At 33.8% G+C, this 23,573-nt stretch overlaps 1 protein-coding gene across 1 annotated transcript in view; it reads left to right on the top strand.

Annotated features, from left to right (window-relative positions):
* The window catches only part of LOC124357346, a 108,869-nt gene that overhangs the window by 6,944 nt on the left and 78,352 nt on the right, over positions 1–23,573 (top strand). The window contains 2 exon segments of the mRNA XM_046809058.1: positions 18,716–18,777; positions 22,300–22,372. Coding sequence (XP_046665014.1) covers positions 18,716–18,777; positions 22,300–22,372 — 135 coding nt within the window.

The following is a 23,573-nucleotide window of genomic DNA, read 5'->3' as shown; positions in this document are numbered from 1 at the left end:
AGCAAACGGTGCAGTCGACCGTCCAGCTGACTAGAGTTCTCATTGTTGTCTCTGGTTTTGTTCGGCTGGAGGTTATGTTTCACACAGTCACAGGTTCAGGTTAGATTTCCTGTCACATCTCACGTTTCCGGCTGTCGACCCTCAAGGACGTTTGTTCATCTCGACACCGCTCCTTCATGAGTCCCAAGACACCGCGCAACCCATTTGAAGGGGAGTAGGCGTCCGTTGATATGTTGGTTATGCCATTCGTGTCCTTTTCCGAGATTTGTGACGAGAGAGCATTGCCTGTTGTATCTTTCGCGTCTACTACCATAGAACACAAATTGTGGTCCTTTGTATTCATATCTCCTTTTTTCCTTATGTGCACTGTCTAGGAATCATAGTTTCCGGTTTACATTATTAAACTGTATCTAATGCTAAAGTCTGTTGTCACTTGAAACGTTTTGATTGACCGCCACATAGCAGCTAACAAAAGAAACCGCGAAATTAGATTATTTAACAGTAAATAATAAACTATTTGAATAAACTCTGATAATAACAAAATTGCGCTGTATTTTAAGATTAACTCATAGTAACGAATTCATAACGAGAAGATTAAAATGGATTATAACCTTAAACAATATTCTTGGCAGCACTATATATGCATCACTGAACAGAATCGAACTAAATTTATGCTACACAAACCTTATATACTGTAGATAGAAGGTAAATCTCCTTTAAAGTCAAAGGTACAGAGTAAGGGAATGTTACTACAAATACGTCAGTGGATGGTAAATTAAGCAGAATAACGATAAACAAGAAAACTTTCAATCGTTTGATTTAAAATATAAATTTACTGATTTTTCCATGGTACAATCTATTTTTATAGAACCTGTTCTAGAATATGAGCTTATAAGAGTTGTTAAGTCACTAAAAATCGGGAAATCCACTGGTATTGATAGTATTAGCTCTAAATTATTTAAGAAAAAAGTTGCTACCTGTTTTATTGTAACTTATATAATAAATTTTAGTTTTCAATCAGACACTTTTCCAGATAAATTAAAAGAAGCACTAGAGATTCCAATTCACAAGAAAATGAATTGCAATAATTATAGACCAGTATCTTGCTGTCATCTTTTTGAAAAATATTTGAAAAATTAATGGAAGTAATACTCGATAAATTTCTTGATAAACAAGTTTTTTTCAGTAAAAAACGTACAGTATTTGGATTTTTACAAGGTTAAAATCATTTCATTGATACGGTATCCATGTTTGAAGGCACATGTACGTATATGGATGGATGTTTATATAACTAGATTATTTTACTATGAAATATTTTCGTTATGTACTTGTTTTTTTTCTGATTGTGTTTTTATATATGAGTGTTTATTTGTAAATGTACGTATTTTTCTATAAGAATTTCATAGGACTAGCTTAAGATCTATTTATTTTCTACTTAGACTGTAATTTTATATTGTTCAATGAGGCCTGCAATAAAGTGATTTTGTTCTTTCTAATATGTTTTTTCTATTGGAATGCAAGTTTTCAAAATGACAGTTATATTTAAAGTCCTGTATTAAGTTGACTGCAATTACTCCGTTAATGTATTATATACTGTCTTCCAATCAGGCTTTACTTTGGACTTTTCATTTTCCGCTTTATTTGTATGTTCTTTTGATCAATTATCAAATTTTGAATAATATAATATGAAACTGGTCAGGCTGAGTATGATTGTTAATTTATATAAATATACAATTTTTGGACATTCTATATTTAATTTATGTTCGCCATTAGATTTTAGTTTTTATACATTAATATACTATTGTATTCATTGTGATTTATTATTTGTGGGGAAAACATAGAAAAAACACAAATTGATATTTTAGATTGAAAATAACTAATTTGTTATTGAATTTATTCAATTAAGATATAATATAATAAGGCTATAGAATGTGTTGTGATTGAAATTAGAGAATTATGCTGTGTAACTAAATTACTCGAATTTTCAGCTAACATTCCCAAAATTTAATTCTTAAAATAATGAATTTTGAACTATTCATATTTTTGTTATTGATACAAACAGTGATTCATATACCTCAAAGAAAGACGTCATTTAAAAGGTAATTTATAGTCTGAATTACTAGCATCTTTCTGTCAACATGATTTTTTTATAATGTTTTAAAGTGGCCAAGAGCATTTTGGAGTCAATATTTGAGCCTAGATTCAACCTTGCCTTGACTTGAATACTTGTTATCTATTTCATCCAACTCTGTGACCACTTTTGTCAAGCTTACAGTGGTCACTGATCTTCAAGACTCGGGTTCGAATCTCGGTTTACGCACTGCATTTTTGCTCGATGCCTCACAATACTTGAGTCTAATGAAAGAATAATAAAGGTATTGCGTGTTTCGTGAACTTTGTGACAAGAGACCTGATCGGCCGGTGACCTCGTGAGGTCATATCCCAAAATGGAAAAATAATAAAAGTATTGCGTGTTTCGTGAACTTTGTGACAAGAGACCTGATCGGCCGGTGACCTCGTGAGGTCATATCCCAAAATGGAAAAATAATAAAAGCATTGCGTTGTTTCGTGAACTTTGTGACAAGTGACCTGATCGGCCGGTGACCTCGTGAGGACCCGCTACTCGCTAATGCTCTACAAATACGTGAGAAATTCTCGTGGCTCTGGAGTAATGAATGAGTTGGTAAGTGGCGATGTGCCCGTGATTGGTAGGCACAATTATCTTCCCAGTTATACGTAATACCGTACACCAGACGGCGGCAGAGCCTTGCTTCCTGCTGTCTTCCTTGAATTCTTCCTCATGACATTCCTAGAGTTGAAATGAAATGCCAAATATAGCTATTCATTTAACCTTTGAACATACCGTTATATTTAAGCATGTAAAAGAAGAACATAATGTAATGACACAGTTTCCGTTGTATAAATTAAACGTTACTCGTTGAGCGTTAGCGAAGCGTATCCCTAGAGGGGCTGGACAAAATTTAATGTCTGTCTGTCTATCCGCGCCGCACAATATCATGAAAACAAACTTATCTATAGACATGAAGTTTTGCACGGAGCTTCATTTCTATATAGACAACACTGAGTTCGATGATGGTGCATGTCACCCTATGGGATTTGGCTGAGCGTTAGCGACAATTTTTAGTTTGGTATTATATGTACCCATAAAACGATAAAATAGCGCAATAATTAAGTGTATAAACATGCTGAGTACAATCATATGACATTTTAACACGTGACTTTAAAACATTTAGATTATTCATACAGTACAAAGAAAAAAACAATAGAGTGAAAAGTCTATGCTAAAAGTCGGTGACAAGATTTTATTTCAGCGCACTCTTGCGTTGTAGTACCCTCTTTACCTCACTGGAACCTTTGTTATTTATTTTTTGGTGCTGTTTAAAACCTCAGGCTGTTTTGCGACATGTCATATCATTTTGTAGTTATGTCATGTCGCATATCTTCATGAAACGAAATTTGTCATTTTAATTGGATTGTGAAACTAAAACCAAAAATATTCGTATATCGGTTATACATTAAAAGATTTGTAAGCAACAGTTTTTCAATTTCAACAAGCAAAGTTTTCATAAAGATTCCATTTAATAAATAAGGATTTTTTTTTGAAATTTTACTGGTTGAGATTAAAAATCTATAGAATATAACGCAATAGTCTATTCTGTAAGTTAAATGCACAATTTTGCTCTTGCAATTCTCGCTGTATTCTCGTGTCCGCACCAACTAACAACCGAGAAACCGGTTTCCTTAATTAATTTTAAATACAATACTGTATATTATTTTCTACGACTCACTAATTGAGGTGAGAACGTTGAAATTCATTACGTTACAGTTACAATTCATAAATAACTGTACAAGAATGTATAGTTTGTATCTGTTGTTTCTCAAGGGCTTTTGTGTGTAGCGTGGCGTGCTTGGGAATGTTACATAGTGGTGCGATTGTGAGGGTTGTCTAATTTTCTAAACTGACCGCCAACAATGTGTTGCTATTATGAAGTTTTCAATTCGATAAAGATGTTCTCGTCATAATGATATATTCGTGTGAAACCTTTTGCTACTGCGCAATTTGGTTCACACAATATCACCAACACCGGGGTCTGCATGCGTGTTTCAATAATTTTTTAAACTATTCATAAGGTTGTAATTTATGGTCTTACTGAGCTAAATTTGATTGATTCATGTTCTTATGGAATATTTATTTAAATAATTATATTGGATAACTTTTGAGAAATTCCGACAGTACAAACACTTCCAGTTTATTTGTTTAACTTTACGGACGCGGACATTTTACATACGGATTGTCACGCCTGTGAAAACTAATTAAAGTGATTAGGGTAACTGTGAGAAATGTTTGAAACAAGAATACAAATCTTTTCCTAAAACTATCAGTTTTTAGTAATCCTTTTAATTAGGCCAAAATATTCCTATACAGTTATGAACATAATTCCCAAAATTCTAATACAGATCTAATACACTTTTCCCCTCACTTCACTCGCCTTTCTACTGAAATCTGTGCAGTTATCGAAGTAGCGCGATGTTGGCAGTTGTAGGCCTGTGTGTGCGATCACATTGGCAATGCTAAGCCAGGCCGAGCCGAGCTGAGCGAGCGCGACGTGGATGGAACGAACACGAGATGCCAAGCGCGCGCGTCTCCCACTCCCACAGTATCACATCCGGTGCGGGCGCACATTGTCTTGCCGGATGTGCGGTCGCGCTGTCCGTCCTTCCGGGCAGATCACTCGCGGCATTGTCAACAACCCTATCAGTATTTAGCACGTCTCGTACGTGTTCCCGTTAGATCAATATGATCAATGATGAACAAAACATAACTTATTGGTCTTAGTGAACTAACCCAAGACCACTAAGACAACACAACATGAGATCAACGATGCCAGTAAGTGAAATGCAGTTAATTTGTAAACAGTAATCATACGCTAGTAACAGATTTACCATTTACGTGTGTCATGTCTTATTTAGTACCTGACGGGTCCTTCATAAAATCGTGTTGGGGACAACATGGCGGTCAAATAAAACGTTCTGTCGCGCGGTGCTTCGCTGAAGTTGCATGCACAATTTGTAGGTCTATAACATTTCAATGTCGATAACAGAAATTTTTACATGCACCATGAGTGAACTGTAAACTCATTCTTGTATTCATTATTCGTGTAACTTCTAGCGAACCAAGCGGATAGTTACGGTATATGTGTTACTATATCGCATCTTAAAATGTCAGATGACTGTACTCAGTTTGTTTTCACATCTGTTTATTCTACAATTTTCTCGTTCCATCATCGTTACCCATAAGACCGATGTGAATGAACCCCCTGATATTATCTGGGAGAGCGTTCCACAATCGACATGCGGAAACAGTGAAAGATTATATAAGGCTGTCCGATGAATTAGAATTGATAATAAAGATGCACTCCTACGAGTTCTACGTTCACTACTATCAGAAATAAAAACAAAATGTTGGGCCAAATAACTTGGACAACCATTTCATTATATATAATTGCATGCAACAGACTAAGAAAATCAAGATCTCTAAATTCGTTGGTTTGCACAAAATAAGGAGATACATAATCATCACGTCGTAAGTTGAAAATGTACTTAATACAATAACTCTGTTCACGCTGAACTTTATTAGAAAAGTCAACAGTCATGTCACTGATCACCAATTCACATTAATTGAAATGAGACAAAACTAGAGTCTTCACCAGCATCACTCTGACATCCAACGGCAAGTATTGAGCAAATAGTTGGAAACCATATATACAGGTACACACCCTGTTACACATTATTGACACCTGATCAGCTCATCCCAGGTTTTTATTGATAGTTATTCCCAGATTTGATACTTTTTCATTGTAAACTATTTCTTTGTTGTTTAGTATACCAGTCTTGACACAGTATTGATGTCGATTTTAGTGATAAGCCTTTGATAACCTATTAAAATATAGTTAGTTATAGTTTCATTTAGTTTTAGTCCATGTCTCCAAGTCCAGTTACCTATTAAATCAATATCAGAACTCATTAGTTGTACTCACGTATCTATCTCATTAGGTATAATGTGGCGGTAAATTTGAAAATCCTCATCGTACAGATGGAACTTTGAGTGTCGTATATTAGTAGTTACGTCATCAATGTAGAGTGAAATACAAGTGGTCCAAGTACAGAACCCTGAGGCACCCCTCGAGTGACAGGTCTTCCCCTCGGAATACTCTTGTCTGTCTGACACGCTGCAGCCTTTCAGACAGATATGAACCAGACAGAAGAAACCATACTTCATCAATTTGATCAGCAAAAGTGTGTTTCAACGCAGTCGAAGGCCTTTGAAAAAATCAAATAAAATGAAATTTCTAGCTTGACGCTTGCCCATAGCAAATCTGATATTTTTGTAATTTTAAAGGGGCTGTGATTGTAGTGTGTCAAGGACGAAACCCAGATAAAAATATTGACAACATTTGCCACTCTCAATAATAAGGGAGGTTTCTTTGTTGGACTATTCTTTCTAAACACTTTGGATAGTGCAGGGAGTTTATTGATAGGTCTTAAATCAGGTAAGGATTTAGGAAAACAACACATATTTAAGGAACGGATTTGAGCACGCTTCCGTATATGTGGAAAGGTGGAGGACATTAAAGATTTATTGAATATTGCAGTAATAACTAACAGTAGGAAGGGTGACTGGCAGAGTGCTCTTGATGAACTTGATCGGAATGTCGTCGGGCTTGACTGCATTGCTAGACATCCTCATGACCGCCCTAATCGCCTCATCCTCAGTCACCAGATTGAAGGAAAACTGATGAGCAGGTCTCTCAAGCGGGGCAGCCTCTAGCCCTATGGCATAATTACAAGCATGGGACAGATGGAAAGAGACTAATGTATTGATTAAATTTGGATTTAAATGTGTTTGTTGATCGCCATCAGATTTTTCCACTCCCAGTTCCTTCAGTTTCGTCGATTGTTTCTGAGAAAGAGAATTATAGGAAAATCTAATTTTGGAATTTCGAATTCTTTGCTGTGTCTGATTTCTCAGTTTTTATTCATGCTCTAATCATGATGTTCTTTGTTCGCTTAGCCTTGCAGAAAGTGCTGTATCTCTGTCTTAATCTTATAAATTTAAACATGTTTCGCATGCTTATCGGTGTAATTGATTTATCCTATGTAAAGGACTCATATCAATCGAGGTAAAACTGATTAGTTAGTTCGATATGATAAAACCTGAAAAACTATAATCTATCGCCGAAATAAAACTAATTTTATATTTTTCGTACTTCCTGAAGCTACTCATTCTCATACTGTCACTGTACACAGCAAACATGTACTTACCGTATATAATTTCTAAAGGTATCGTTAGAATGTTTTGCTATTTTTATGTGCTGAAGAAATATTTTTATAAACTTGTACCGTTGTGTTTGAGGTTTGCATATTTTTGTCAAATTTAAGCATTGCGTCTCTCGGTTCAAACAATACTAATATTTGAAGCGAACCATTTTAAGACTCACCCTATACTATCGTCAGAAAATGTTTTTGAGGATTCGAAAGAAATGATTTTGTCCCACCAACTCTTTCCCGCAACACAGGCATAAATAATATAAGATAAAACTCGCATTTTCTCTATAACAATGCCAGTAAGAATGTATTATTTATTAACTTATATAGTAAAATAAACATTTCATATATCATGAGTAGGTATCTACACATGGCGTAGCTATTGTGGGAAGGGTTGATTCAATATGAACGTTGAATCCAGCTCGCCTTCCTCTTTGTGCAGCGTCTGGAATCTGACGCTGTCACAGACTTGACTCCTAGAATCGGGAGTCATGTTCGTCTGAAGAGATCCAAGAAGATTTCAGACGCTGCTCTAAAAGGAGGGTGAAGTGGAGCTAAACTCAACATTCACAGGAGTATGTTGTACATACATTTAGATAAACAAATTAAGTATGAAGACTATTTGGGTATTACATTATTGAGACTGGATATATTAGTAATAGTGATATTAGTTTACATGTTCCAAACGTTAAACAACTCATTTAATTTACCACATCTTGGCAATATAAACGTAATGACGAACATCATTTCTTTATTTTGACACAACTGTGCATGTTTTAGGTTGTATGTTTGTTAGCTTTTATATATAACATTGGGAGCGTTAGCAAGGCAATTTTTATATTTGTTGCCAGTAGATTTCTCATTTACCGGATTGCGATTTTCTGTTTATACCTGCCATTTATGAATAAACGAAATGGCACCCATTGTCACTAGGCTTTTCTTTCGAAGGTTAGGTTTCTACCGTTGAAAGCCTATATTCTGTTCTTGCCAAATGATTGGAATTTCTTTTAGTTATCTATAAATTGATTTACACTATGATATAATCTTGTGTTTATTAACTTTATTTTTAATTTACTCTACAAGATATGTGCGTTTCATTAATTCTATCATTCTCTCCTTTTCAAAATTCTTGATGGTAATTCAAGCAGGTTTGTGTCATCAAACTTTTTAGGAGAATTATTAGGTTGGGTTTATTATTAATTAGGTTAGAGTCATTTTTACTAGTTAAGGATGGAAGAAGTGGCTTATCCGAGTTGGAACTAGTGCTTGAACACTTTTTGACACGAGCCTCTAGTAAAAAAATTATAACTAAGGAGAATGTGCGGTATTGCCTGCAGGACTACGAACGTTTTAAAGACATCAGCGCAAATAAGATCATTTCATCATATATTTTATCATCTTGTTTCTAGAAAATTTGGATGCAAAAAACTGCTGGGTAAAGATTACTTCAACAAAAGGTGCTTGGAATATCTTGTATGAAATATTGGATTTTAAGAGTAAGGGAACTCCATAAATATAAAAAAATGTATTTGTTTCAATGCTATTTAGATTGACTTCACTTCTTATGGTTGACTAGTTCAAAATACCCTTTGAATTCCTAACCAAAATATAAGAAGACTCTCATTTGAATTAAAATGAACTGATGCTTATACTTCTATCGCTTTTAGGAATGTATAGTTGTAACGCGTTACCTAATCTTAGATCTAGTTCGGGTTTTTAACAAACTTCACAAAGTTTTATACAATTTGTAAGAGATAAGATATTTGATCGTATATGACATTTTTGGGTTTTTGTGGCATTTCAGCGTCTTAGATAAATATTTCTTCAAACTGTTAATTTCAACTTTTTAAGGACATTTACTTTTACGTCTAACAGATGCAACAACTTTAAAATGAAATCGAACATGAGTCTCACTTACATATTTTTAAGGATTGTATCCAATGACTATGTGATATAACAGTTAAATTGAAGGGAGAAAGATAACAAACTATTATTCAAACGTAATTTTTTGAACACAGTTTTGGATTCCTACGATTTTGTTCTTTATTAATGTAAATCCATTGATGTATCCATTACTCTAAAGAAGAAATATTGTAGGTAATTTACTAGGCTATCGATTTGGATTCAATAGATCCATTTGGGCGGATTAGAACTATATTGGTTTGTTTATGTTTTTGCATGTGGTCTGGAGAAATGATAATGAAACTAATAAAGATAAAATTGTTCATCAGAATGTAAATATAGAAAATAGAAATAGCTGTAAACACTTCGAAAGTGGTCTGGAATTGATCGTTCAACCATCCGAGAGGCAAGGTTCATCAGAATACATAGCATACCGTATAGTAAAATAATAGAAATAGCTTTAAAATTGTAACACTTCGAAAGTGGTCTGGAATTGATCGTTCAACCATCTGAGAGGGCAAGGTTCATCAGAATACATAGCATACCGTATAGTACAATAATAGAAATAGCTTTAAAATTGTAACACTTCGAAAGTGGTCTGGAATTGATCGTTCAACCATCCGAGAGGCAAGATTCATCAGAATACATAGCATACCGTATAGTAAATAGAAATAGCTTTGTGTAACACTTCGGTCGTGGTTTTTAATTTATTGATTTTCAAAATTTTACACTCGAGCTGGAGGTCATCAATACGAATGGGTCTGATTGGATCTGCTATAAGTGCGTATTAGTAATACACTGGCGGGCTACAGCCCACTCCCCTCGATAATTACGCGGTGCACTATGGTACCATCAGCCCAAAATACCTGTACCATAATTGCCCAGTCCATTAAAGTGTTTTCCTCTCTAATAAAGGGCTCTAAGATCAGGCGGCAGTTACAGAATGCCCATCGATCCCGCCCCGCTACCTCAGTGGGCGGGAGCAGTTGGTCCCGGGGCTGCCGTCCTACCAGCCTCGGCGGTCTCGGGTTCTATTCTGCTAATCAGTAGTTTCATTAATTTTTATAGAGTTGGAATCATGGGAATCGATTAGTCCAAATTGGAAGTATTTTTTGTTGAGAGCGAGAGCAGAGGTTAAAGTGGTGCAATCGAGATGAAGTTGGATTAATTGTATTGAACATAAGAGAGAATTTTAGTCACAGCTCTTTAAGGTACATTTCATGAAGACAAAAAAATAGAGAACATTTTGTCTTTACACGGGCATTTGCTCTCGCCCAAAATAGTATTTGGACGAGTCACGTCATCAGCCCTACAGAAACAAGACTGAACTTACCAATGTGAAACTTGTACAGTATGTATATGAAAATGCTAGAAGGGTGTGACTTTAGTAAACTGCAATTCTTTTAAAATATAATTTCAATTATAATATAAGCAGTTTTTCTTGGTCCTAATAACTCGTATTAAATTGGCGATGGATCCTCGTGGACTAATACAAAATTTGGTAACTATCTTCAGGGATAAAATTTAAAAATTAGCTACAAAATGAAGTAACAACTTTAGCCACTTTGGTAAACTTGTATTACCCTAATACACAGTGTACAATACATATGTTTAGCGTTCTTTGTGACTTTTGCTCTTCTTAAAAATCAATTCATCCACTGATCGGGATTTGTACTCTGCCCTGCTTACCAACAGGACAAGCAAGGAGGGTGGCAAGTGGCAGAGAGGCAAGTCCTAACTTCGCATCTATCCTAAAAACATATGTCATTTCATTTCAACGTTTAAACATACGGACTCCGGAGAATTATTTCTCGGTGTTTACCTTTTAGTCTAAATATTAATCGAAACAGGTTAACGAATAAATCACTGTGATTAATAAACCGGATTCAAAGCAAAATCTCAGTTTAACTAAAGTTCAGTTGTTTGTTGGAGACTGATATCATGCATAGTGGACAAGAAGCATTTTACGTGACAATTTCAAATGGCCAATTATTAAAAGATTAGTGAGAAGGTATGGATATCAAATTACCTACACAGCTGTGTGAGTTAAGCTATAGTTTGGTGTGATTAATAACACTAATAAAGTAATTACACAGCTAAAGTTGGATTACTGTTCCCGTCTTTCTCTATGTAAGCCGATGTTACAGACTCACCCCTCAGCGCAATAGTACTGACCCATAGATAGTTTACTCGAAACTAAGGAAGATTTTCAATTCCCGAGTAAATTTCCTTATTTCCAGCTCTGATAAAAACTACCTAACCAGCCATCTAGTTCCAGTCATTTATTCATTTTTAATGTTTCCATGGTATTAACCAAAATTATTTTAATCTTTAGTTACAAATGTGTGTATGTTTTAGTCTGCAATGTGTTTATATTACGTACAAGAGTTTTATTTGAAATGTATTTACATTAGAACAATATCCATTATAGTGGCCATCTTTGTTATGACAGTGCTTCTTCCCCATAGAACCTGAAATTTACAGTTCAACCACTGAAGTTCAACAAGAAGAGAGATATAAGTTATTTCATGAACGTGATTCTCATAACCCAGAGAAATAACATAGTTAACGATCAATTACCTTTTTATTTTCGATTCAACATATACAGAGCAAAATAAAACTCAGTATATTTATCACTCATTCTCGTATCTGTAAAATTTACTTTCTTAAAATGTAAGACTTTTATTTTTGTAGTTTTAATAAAGTCAAAACACAAAACCATAAAGTATGGCATTTTAACAGTTTTACAGTTATTAAATCGTATTTTTTTCTACATTTCATGAATTTGTTTGTTTCTTGGATGTAGCATTTGGAATCCTGCTTTATAGCAGACCAACAGGAATGTCCGAAGACTGCAGCGACCGCCGCACCTGTCCTGTAGGCTGTTGCTCTCATCTACAGGAAAACGTTACTAATCGATTACCTCGTCTCGATATCAACTAGGCTTGACTAACTTGGCCTTGTCACTGGACCTTGTCTTCTCCCGCATACCTAACCCTGTTTTTCAATTTGGGTAGACATCCGTAACCGATGCCATTCATTTCGACATGCGTATAAGTTTCGCGTATTGCGGTATAAAGTGACTTCTACACTTGTTTTAAGCATTGTCAAATTTTAGTTATTTTGTTTTTTTATATGCATGGACCCTACTGGTCATGTTTGGATTCATTGTTTAGAGCCTGAGTCGAAGTTTGGTAAACAAAGCTGAAGAAAGATTGGAAGTTATATAAAACTGTGAGAAATAGGCTGAATAAACTAATAAGATATGCCGAGTAACCCTATTTTTATGGTACATTAAATTTATGTAAAGATTTAAAGAAATTTTGGAGTTGTTTGAAAGGAAATGGTGTAGTGGGTGGAACAAATAGTACATTGATTGAGGGGACATTAGAAATTAATAATATAAATACATATTTTGTGGGAATGGGATATATTAGTTTAATGGAAAGACTCTCTTGTGTTATTTCAAAATCAATGAGATAATGTCAATAAATATTTTATTTTTACAGAAGTCGTTGAGGACGAAGTAAAATCTGCTGTGAATAAGATAATTTCTAAAGCATTTGGACATATCTGTTGACATGATCAAACCAGTAAGTCGATATGATATATGAGCTTTAATTCACTTGATAAATGAATTCTTTAAATGCGAAGAATTTCCGCAGACTTTAAACATGAGTATAGTCACCTACTAAAGACACAAAATCAGACCATTGTTTCTTAATTTTGACCTTTTACAATCTTACCCGTTATTTATAAAATAAAAGAGAGAATGTCTCTTCAGCAGACTTTTAATTAATTATATGGGCACCGAAAGAATTTTGCCAAAACTTCAATCAGGATTCAGAAAAAAAACCATAGCACATGTACTGCCCTGGCTAATATGTTCGGTGATTTTGATGCAAGAGACAAGGGCCCGTGGAGCACAGTTGTTATATTCGACTATTCTCAGATGTTAGACTCTATCGATCATAATATGCTGCTAGGGAAGGTACTCTATTTTGGGTACGCGGTCATCTGGATTAAGTCTTATCTTGAGAACAGGTGGCAGGTGACAAGAATGAATACATCCACGTCAAGATCTCTCAGGAAAGTAAGAGGTGTCCTTCAGGGAAGCTGTTTACGGCCGATCCTGTTCACTCTGTTCACAGCTGATCTGTCTGACTGCATAAATTATTATATGGTTAACGCGTACGCAGATGATTTGCTATTACATTTCTCCTACAAACCTGACTTAATGAGTGTTACCATTTCGGAAATCAATGCCGATCCCAATAGCATACATAAATGGTCGATCAGACTTGGCCTCTAGCTAAATTTCAATGAGGTCACGGCACAATGAGTTGCAAACTATCAGAAAGTGTCCAGTGCAAGTGATGCTTGGAGGTGAGAGACTAGTCATGTCTATCTCCTTGAGGGGCGCTTGGGATATTTCTGGACAGCAATCTGTCATTTACTGACTATGTGAGTTATGCTAGCCAGCGTGCTCTGAGTAGATTGAGAGGACTGTATCCATACAACTCCTTGTTGCCTGATGCGGATAAGGTGAAGCTGGTGAAGTCTAATATTCTGTCAGCATTTTATTGTTCTTTTCCGGCATATGCCAACATCATTCTTAAAGAAGGGCGCGAGCGAGTATAAAAAAATTCAAATGCTGCTGTGGGTTTTATTTTTACAATTTGCAAAAACACGACCCGCTTATCCTGAAAGGGCTAACGTTTTCCCGATGGATACAATGTCTATGGCATTGACATGCTGCATGATTCATAATACTTTGACAGTTCAAGAACCCAAGTACCTATACGAACGACATGTGTTCCAGGATGAGGTTAAGGAGCTTTAACACCCCAGCACAACATGCTTCACTTTCTTTGGATTTGTCTTAAACTTGTCAATTACTTTGTGTCTACCTCCCGTGTAACCTAAAACAGATGACGTGCAAGTAGGTTAATTTGGTTTTTTGCCAGTTTTAATTGTTATTTATTTTCTAAATGTATTTTATTTTGTGTGTTATAATTAATTACTAATATATTTTTGTTTCTAATTTTATGTTTTATTATAATAGTAAATAGTTTTTAATTATGGAATGCAAATATTTCACTGTATAGCATAATATATAGTTCTTTTTTTTGTTTTTGTATTATTAGTTTTTGGATTTTACTTTTGATGACTGGAGTATTTTTGTTAAGCAGTGTAAACTGAAAAGCGCTCTACAGTAAATGCATTAGGTTTATTATTATTCCCTTTTTAAAGAAATCTAGGAGAAATGTCATTTTAAGGATGTGAACGGACGGTTATTAATATTTCTTGTGCGCCTTTCAAAAATTTTAAAATTAATTTAAATAATGAATTATATATTTTTACAGAAAAGCAAATACAAATATTGAACACATAAAAATCGTTTTTATTTATATCAATTAATTCATAATATTTTAGATCAGACACATACCCCATGGCTTTACTATCAAAATAATCTCGTAAAGATGTTTGAAATGTGATTGAATTGTTTAAGGATGTCCGCCAGTACAGCGAGCTCTTAGGCAGAATGTTTGTAGTCAAAATATACTATATTTAGCACAAGCCAAAATTATAGAATTTATTCAAAATTACATTACAAGATGTTAAATATAAGTTCTAGTGGCAAGTACATTTTTAAAGTTAGACTAGTACTAAAACATGGACAGTTGTACACAAACGTTTTTTCATAAGGTGTGTGACTGACAAAAAAGTACAAGTTGGCAGCCGCATTTCATATAAAGTATTGCTAAAAACCTCGTAACGGCGTAAATTGTACTGTGTGTCATTCATTGTCTTTGGTAATGGTAAAATTTATTCATTCTCTATTTATGACTTATTGTTGTATTTAATATGACGTATCTAATTCAAAATTGTGTACTTTTCCCTCCCAAGGCCTTAAAAATATTCTTTGGATAGAAAAAAATGTATGACTGTAAAAATATTCAGAATAGTTAGAAACTCATATTAAGCTAAGAAAAGAATCCGTCGGAGTAGAAATCTTCAGCCCTACCACCGTCCCTCACAATATCCTCCGAGGATTTTTTCCCTCAAAATGCTACACTTTCCTCCTCACATTGTCACATACAATATAAGCAGTATCATTGCGTGCACGAATTTTACAATTTATAATAATAACTACAGTGGAGTATAATTTACAGATTCCGCAAGTTCTTTACTTTACTAAATATTCCAGTAAATTCATTATTAGTTACAAAATTAAGAAACAATGAAAAAAACCAACAACCACATAAACATACCAAGTAAATCGTGTTAGTTTTCCCCGTTTGTTTGGTTTTGCTTGCACAGAATCAAATAAAGTACTGAATATTATTGTTTTATTTACTATGTTTATTTATTTAACAATAACAAATAAATTAACCAAATGAGTATAGGTAATAATGAGTTATATTTAATTTTAGTATATTTGCTATAGATAATAGTACTTACGAATATTTCTGTTCGTATATGCAATTTATATTCATTGCGTTACTGTTGAATATAGTTAGCAATAACGTTTCTGGAACCGAATATACTTCAATTGTCCAACGCAATACAGAGACTTCTCTGTTGTGCGAGTTGCCAATCAATCTTTGGCAGGCGTAATTTTACTGCTTGGAAAAGAATGTGCTTCATATACTCTACTAGGAACACTGACACGTTTGTTAAAAAGAATTTATAAAAATTTCTCTGATTTCACGATTATTGATAATAAAATAAAATGGTAGTCATTAAATTCATTTTTGGGGTACATTGTCGGCGATGGTAAATTTGAGTGTAGTGGAGGCTCTTTACGGGCATGTGTTAAATTAAAAACAACGTTTTCAATTTAATTGGACCACCTCTTTGTATTAAACAAGTTAGACAAAACAGGATAGAGAATCATCTTATTTTATATCAGCACAGATTAAAATTGATATTCTGGGTTTGATGAACTTTGATGTTAATTGACAACAATGAATTATTTAGCCTGTTTACTAATTCTAATGAAAATTAATTGTTATTTATAAATATGCGTTGTGATACCAGGAAAGTAAGTAACATAACCTCACATTGCACTTTAAAAACAATTGAGCCTGTCGGTAAATTTTGAAAAATTTGTATTATTCAACACATGAGGCTATTTTTAACACAAAAATTAAAGTTATCCGTTCAGTTATTTATAATTATGCGTGTGATACCAGGAAAGTAAGTAACATACCTCATATTGCACTTTAAAAACAATTGAGCCTATCGGTAAATTTTGAAAATTTTTACTATTCAACCCATGAGGCTATTTTTAACAGAAAAATTAAAGTTATCCGTTCAGTTATTTATAATTATGCGTGTGATACCAGGAAAGTAAGTAACATACCTCATATTGCACTTTAAAAACAATTGAGCCTGTCGGTAAATTTTGAAAATTTGTATTATTCAACACATGAGGCTATTTTTAATAGAAAAATTAAAGTTATCCGTTCAGTTATTTATAATTATGCGTGTGATACCAGGAAAGTAAGTAACATACCTCATATTGCACTTTAAAAACAATTGAGCCTATCGGTAAATTTTGAAAATTTTTTACTATTCAACCCATGAGGCTATTTTTAACAGAAAAATTAAAGTTATCCGTTCAGTTATTTATAATTATGCGTGTGATACCAGGAAAGTAAGTAACATACCTCATATTGCACTTTAAAAAACAATTGAGCCTGTCGGTAAATTTTGAAAATTTGTATTATTCAAACACATGAGGCTATTTTTAATAGAAAAATTAAAGTTATCCGTTCAGTTATTTATAATTATGCGTGTGATACCAGGAAAGTAAGTAACATACCTCATATTGCACTTTAAAAACAATTGAGCCTGTCGGTAAATTTTGAAAATTCTTACTATTATTCTCCTTATTTTGAGCAATTTATCCCTATTAAAATCCAAAGACTTAGAGATCTTCATGTACTTAGTCTGTTGCACGCACTAATCCACAATGGTTGTCCAAGTTATTTGGCCCAAAGTTTCGTTTTTATGTCTGTTATTAGTGCACGTAGAACTCGTAGGGGTGCATCTTTATTATCAACTCCAATTCATAGGACAACCTTATATAATAAATCTTTCACTGTTTCCGCATGTCGATTGTGGAACGCTCTCCCAGACAACATCAGAAATATTGACAAGCGCGATCGCTTTGGGGCGGAGGTTAGGGCCTTTCTGCTGCGGACTCGGCGGGAGTGACGGTTGGTGGTTCTTGTGGTCACACTTGTGGTGACTGTATGTAAGGGGCGTGGATGGGGAATGAAAGCTGATTAGGATAGGATTAGTTTTATTAGTTGCACTGTTGTAGAGATTTATGTTAGAGTTTAAAAATGGTTAATTTTTAATTATAATTTATATATATACATTATTATGTTACATCCAATATGTAATTAATTATTAAAGTGATTTAGTTTAAGTGACAGTTACAATGTTGTAATAGGTATGATTATATTTTAAATTTGTTTGTTTTGTTTAGAGGTTAAGTGGTAGAGAGGACTTTTAAGTCCTAACTTCGCCTCTGCAAATAAAGCCATTTTTCATTTCATTTCATTTCATTTATATTCAACCCATGAGGCTATTTTTAACAGAAAAATTAAAGTTATCCGTTCAGTTATTTATAATTATGCGTGTGATACCAGGAAAGTAAGTAACATACCTCATATTGCACTTTAAAAACAATTGAGCCTGTCGGTAAATTTTGAAAATTTTTACTATTCAACCCATGAGGCTATTTTTAACAGAAAAATTAAAGTTATCCGTTCAGTTATTTATAATTATGCGTGTGATACCAGGAAAGTAAGTAACATACCTCATATTGCACTTTAAAAACAATTGAGCCTGTCGGTAAATTTTGAAAATTTTTACTATTCAACACATGAGGCTATTTTTAACACAAAAATTAAAGTTATCCGTTCAGTATAACTAATAAAAAGAAATAAAAAGAAAAGGAAGTTTTCAACAGTATACATAAAAAATTGCGTACTTATTATTTTAGACATTTGAGTGTATTAGAATGAATAGGGCAGATTAATACATGAACGCCGAGAATTAAAGACCTATTGCTTTAACAAATCTTAACCTGAAAAAAACTATCTCAAGTCTCCTTTGGTAGCTATGCAAATATATTTACAAAAATCTATTTTAAAATGTTTACAATACAAACAATTATAGTATTAACATTGTAGAATTTATAAGAATCATATAAATATACTTTAATACAACTCATTACATCTTACTTCAAAAAGTATATATACACAGAACATTAATTTAAATTCCAAAATTATATGCATTTTTATGTTACTTCATTGATTTACAGCTTGAAAACAATTGCATTATTTCGTCAACAATATGCTTCTACTTAAATACATAAATATTGTATTAAGTTATAAAATGATGTACAAAGTAACTTAAGTGACTATGTTTATTTTATGTGTTTCAGGAAGGATGCAAACAAAGAATGTGAACATCGCACCACTCAACAATTGCATCCAAGAACCTGTTGTAAGTTTTTTGTACTGTTTGCTCTAGCTTTAGTCAAGGAGCGTACAACTATCACCTTTACTTATAAGTTATACGATATCCGTCCAGGATAATCTCAGTCAACTCTAATGTCTAGACAGTCTCTCTTTTTATAGAGTATTCTTTACAAAACGTAGCGTAGTCTATGTTTAACAAAAGCATTCTTTTGTTTATGTCTTAACCCATATTTGATATTAACTATAACATACTGGTATGTCTAAAATACGTGTTGGTGCATATATCTTGATGTGGTACAATAGACCGTTGGTAGCGATTTAATTTTAACAACTCTGGTAAAAGGTGACGAAGAAAGTTCTTCGTTCAGTTTATTACGTGATTGATGGAGGGCTTACTAAGCGATAATCAGGAACGATGCTACGATGTATTTGATGGAAGAGACAACGATTTTGTTGGCCATTGAGCAATAAATAATCATCCAAGCACTAGTGTTTAGTCTGGTGAGCGCTGTAAAAAGTCTTATTGTGGTGTGACATTATCTTGGCTACAATCACACTTGTGGGGTTTTACGATTCAGATCAAATCGCCAAACCAAAATAAATTAACATGAATTCCATTAATACGTAATATTCAAATAAACAGTTTATTTGGTCTGGAAATTATCTGTTAATTGTGTATTTTATTGCTATCAAGGCTTTACATTAACAATGAAGGTGTTTTATATTAAGTACTACATCGAGTATGGCAGATTACAAATTGAAGAGCTCATAAAAATCAACAGATGTGTAGGTCTACCGTACTGTAAAGGTAAGGCGATTTAGAAGTACTGTATTTTCTATATTATTTTTATTTTAAATAATGTAGGTAACATATTGTTTATTAAAACGTTGGAAATAACCTAATTACACATATAATTAGTAGGTAGCTATAGTCTATTTTCAGCTTTGTCTGAAGCTTCTTTTATTGGTAAGCCTTATTTATTTGTTACATTTATTGATTATCCAAAAAGAAGATATTAAACTGAGATATTTTTTCCTTCGCCATTGAAATATTAAAAAGTATACAATTTACAAATAACAAAAAAACCTTTGAATGCATTTTAATTATATATTGTAGATGAAATATTTCCCTGCATTCTTCGACTAAAAATAAGAGCGTAAACGTGTGTTAGGTATAGCATTGTTGTGACGAGGTAACGTAATTATGGCCGAGGTAATTCATCTTATTATGGCCGTATGTAAAGTATATAGTTTTTCTGAAGTACTAAAAAAAGGTTGGGTAAGTATTATGTATATCTTTAAAATGAGACATCTCTAATAACCCTTAAATTAAAAGAATAAACTAATTTAAATTTAATGTTGTTCATATGGAGCTAAAAACTTAATTGTGGCCCCATAAGAAGAATTTTAAACCTTAGACTCTTTTATTGCCTTATTTTAGTCATAGAACCATGGGCGATATTTCATTTTAAAGATAGGCTAATTAATACGCATCCTAACGCCTTTTAGCTTTTTTCGGTATTTTATAGATTATTAAAAATCTCAAACTTTGTTATACTTCATAATAAATACTTTGTTTGAATAAATAAATAAATAAATAAATAATATACACTCAAAAAGTATACACTTTACAAAAAAATTATACTTAAAAAGAAAAACTCAAGAGCATTTTACTACAGCCGGCTCTTAAGGGGCCACTTTAATTGTGTGAACGTTTCTGTCATTACCGGCGTTCAAGTCTCTCTATACAATAATTAATTATATTATTAAATATGTATTAGAATTAAGAATTCTTTCCATAATTTAACAGCAATACATTAAAGTAATGAAAGACCGCAAAATATAAATTAATTGACCATTACTTTGAAAGCCGGCCATTAGCCTATTACACAAGAAAGCGCATTTCCGTAGCATATCTTATTAATTATAGACACCACCTGCCTGTCTGTGATTGTGCGTGCGTCCGCGTGGGAGCCTCGCCTAATCCTTTCATTTCCTGATAATTCTGTTTACTTTTGTTGTATCACTGTTTCGCATTTCGTCAAAATGTAGTTTCCCATCGCATTAAGGGCGGTTGCACCACACAAACAATAAAGAACTATTTACAATTCCACTCTCTAAGGTGGGAACGGGTTTGCGGCCGCCGAGCACTTCCATGCCGGTGTCAGACGAACGCGGACCTGTCATCACTACGTCTTTCCATGTGAGTATGAACGTGAGTATGAGTATGTCTGAGATTTATGGAATATTTCAAAACTGAACGAAAACGTTGCTATAATACTGTCGAATTTTGTTTATATACTTCAAAAACGTGTTTTCCAGATCTAACGTACCGATAACTATTAATATCGTAAACTAACTTAAAGAACTAATAACGTTATGTTCATTTTACGTTCCAATGTTGTTTTTTTCTCACCTTTCGTACCACAACCTAACGCATACAAATTTTACCTTAACCAAATCTTGTAGTCGTACACCAATCTAGTTTACTCTTGTTAAAATAACCAAACTGAGAGTCATCGACACTCGTTTATTGTTTGTATCGTGAATCTCGATAGTCCGTCATTAAAAAAAAAAACTCAAATAAAGTACTACTCTGACCGTATATACCACAATGAAGCTCGTTTGGGAAATCCGTTATCTTTCTAGCATAGATACAAGCAGAAATTTAACCGATAACATGTATTTATGGCATTTCAGAGCAAAAACTATATAAGCATGGCTTGTATTACTTACGTTGTATGTACTTTATTTGTTCGGTTTTCATATTTTAGTGTGAAAAACTATGATTCGTACTAACACCTACTAACTCGTTTATTTATTTTAATGGAAGGGTGTTAGAACCCTTCGCTCTCCTGTTCGATAAGCACCATTAGTGTGAGAATGGTGTAGTGTAGACCTAATTTCGTCTGATATTCTGCAGATACCAAGCAAACATTTACGCAAAACAAAACAATACTGAACATTGTATATAAGAATGATAACCAAACCTTCCCTCAAGGCCTCGATTTCCTCGACTCATGGAAATGTTTAATGTCACACTGTTTGGCTGCTTGTTTACAATTTGATTGACATGTTACAACTAACATTTCACTTGACAACAAAATGGAAAAAATGTTACCATATCAAAAGTATTTGTTGGCTCAACGAACTGGCCGAGCCAACGAAGATTTTCGGTATGGTAACATAGTACCCACTTTGATGTCTGGTGAAATGTTACTCGAAACACGTCAATCAAATTATATGATTGTTGATAAATTGACATGAATTCTACACTAGATAATAGCATTTTCAACGAATTTTTGTTACTCATTACAGTCGATCTTTGATGGTTTTATTAAGAAGTTATACAATTAAAATGGTGTTGTTGTATGTAAATGTTTGAACACCTCTCAGTTGTGGTGTATTATTTGATTTGAAATCAACCACAAACGAATTCTACTCGCAAAATTGAGAAAATTGTGGTCTTTAGAAAATAAATTGTTTGATTTCATTACGGTGGTTTAAGAAATTGAGGTTATGTTATGACCAGCTGTTCTGTGTGCAGGCTGATGCGCAGACGGTGGCGCCTCCATTGCCGCCGCGGACCCAAGCGCAAACTCCAGTCCGCCAAGTGTCAGGTGAGTGTGCGTACATCCGTCAGTTTTGTTGTTGTTTGTGCCAGTGTTGTTCCCACCTGTGTTGTTTGTTTTGATGGTGGCTGTGTTTTTGCAAAACTGGAGGATCCACGTCACCATATCCCAGGTAATCTCACTAGGTTGTGACCATATAATGTATTTTATTGTGAATTCCTCGGTAAGGATCGAGTCATCCAGGCTAGCGCCGAGCGCGCGAGTATTTACATTTTTTGTGCCTCGTCTAGGCCACTTCCATAATTCATGAAGGCGTCTATCGCCTCAACATCCTCAATAAACCCACATTGTGAGAACATTACGCTTTTCATCTCAGCTTTCAATTCGCACATGGTCGTCGCTTCTAACGCAGTTTTTCAAATCGGCGGATTTATAAAATAGTTGTATTAGGCAATCAACTCACACGTAGTAGCAATTTAATACTTGAACTCTGTGATGTAGTTATCAGTTATGATATGACTTTTGTGAAAGTCACAATAATGAAAGCTTCTCAAGTTTGGTGTTTGTGTCTTACCTCAACAAAATTATTTATGTGTTTCATTTGCATCGTTATGTTTACATAGACACTGCATGTGTAAAACCTATTATAACTAGTGTTGCATGTTAAATATAATTTATAGACGGTTAGAACAAGTTCATTTCCATTACATCATTTGAATTATCCATGTAAAAAATTACTAGTACTTCCTTAATTTTATTCTCAACTCATAAATTACTATGCAGGTTATCCACCATCGTGGCAGTCTAGTGAGAGCGAAGTTTATTCATATTGTGGAAGGTCTCACTTAGTTCTTTCTTCATTCTTGAAGGCCTCGGCGGCCCCAGATAGTGAAAGGTTAAGTCATTATTCAGAGTTCCAATCGACAGCGTCCTACAGGAATTTACAGTGAGAAGTGTATAAGTTTGTAAAATCATTTGGTTAAAAGTAACATCTTACTATAGTAGTGTTGTTGAACTACTAAACAATCTCGGTAAATGTAATACATTTGTAGAATACTGCTGTTGTATCTTAAATCAGTGTAGGATATTAATAGTATTTTAGTGATAATTTACTCTGTAACTTCATACTGAAATATAATTCAATCTTACAAATGATAGTAGATATGTCAGTTCAAGGTAAAACACGTGTTATAACACGTTCGTTTCAAGACCTCCCGGTCAGCCTAATAGCAAACAATGTGTCGCATGG

The sequence above is a fragment of the Homalodisca vitripennis genome, chromosome 3 (assembly GCF_021130785.1).
Source record: "Homalodisca vitripennis isolate AUS2020 chromosome 3, UT_GWSS_2.1, whole genome shotgun sequence".
Lineage (NCBI taxonomy): Eukaryota > Metazoa > Arthropoda > Insecta > Hemiptera > Cicadellidae > Homalodisca > Homalodisca vitripennis.
Note: the sequence above shows the minus strand (reverse complement) of the source record. Positions and strands in the feature narration are given on the sequence as shown.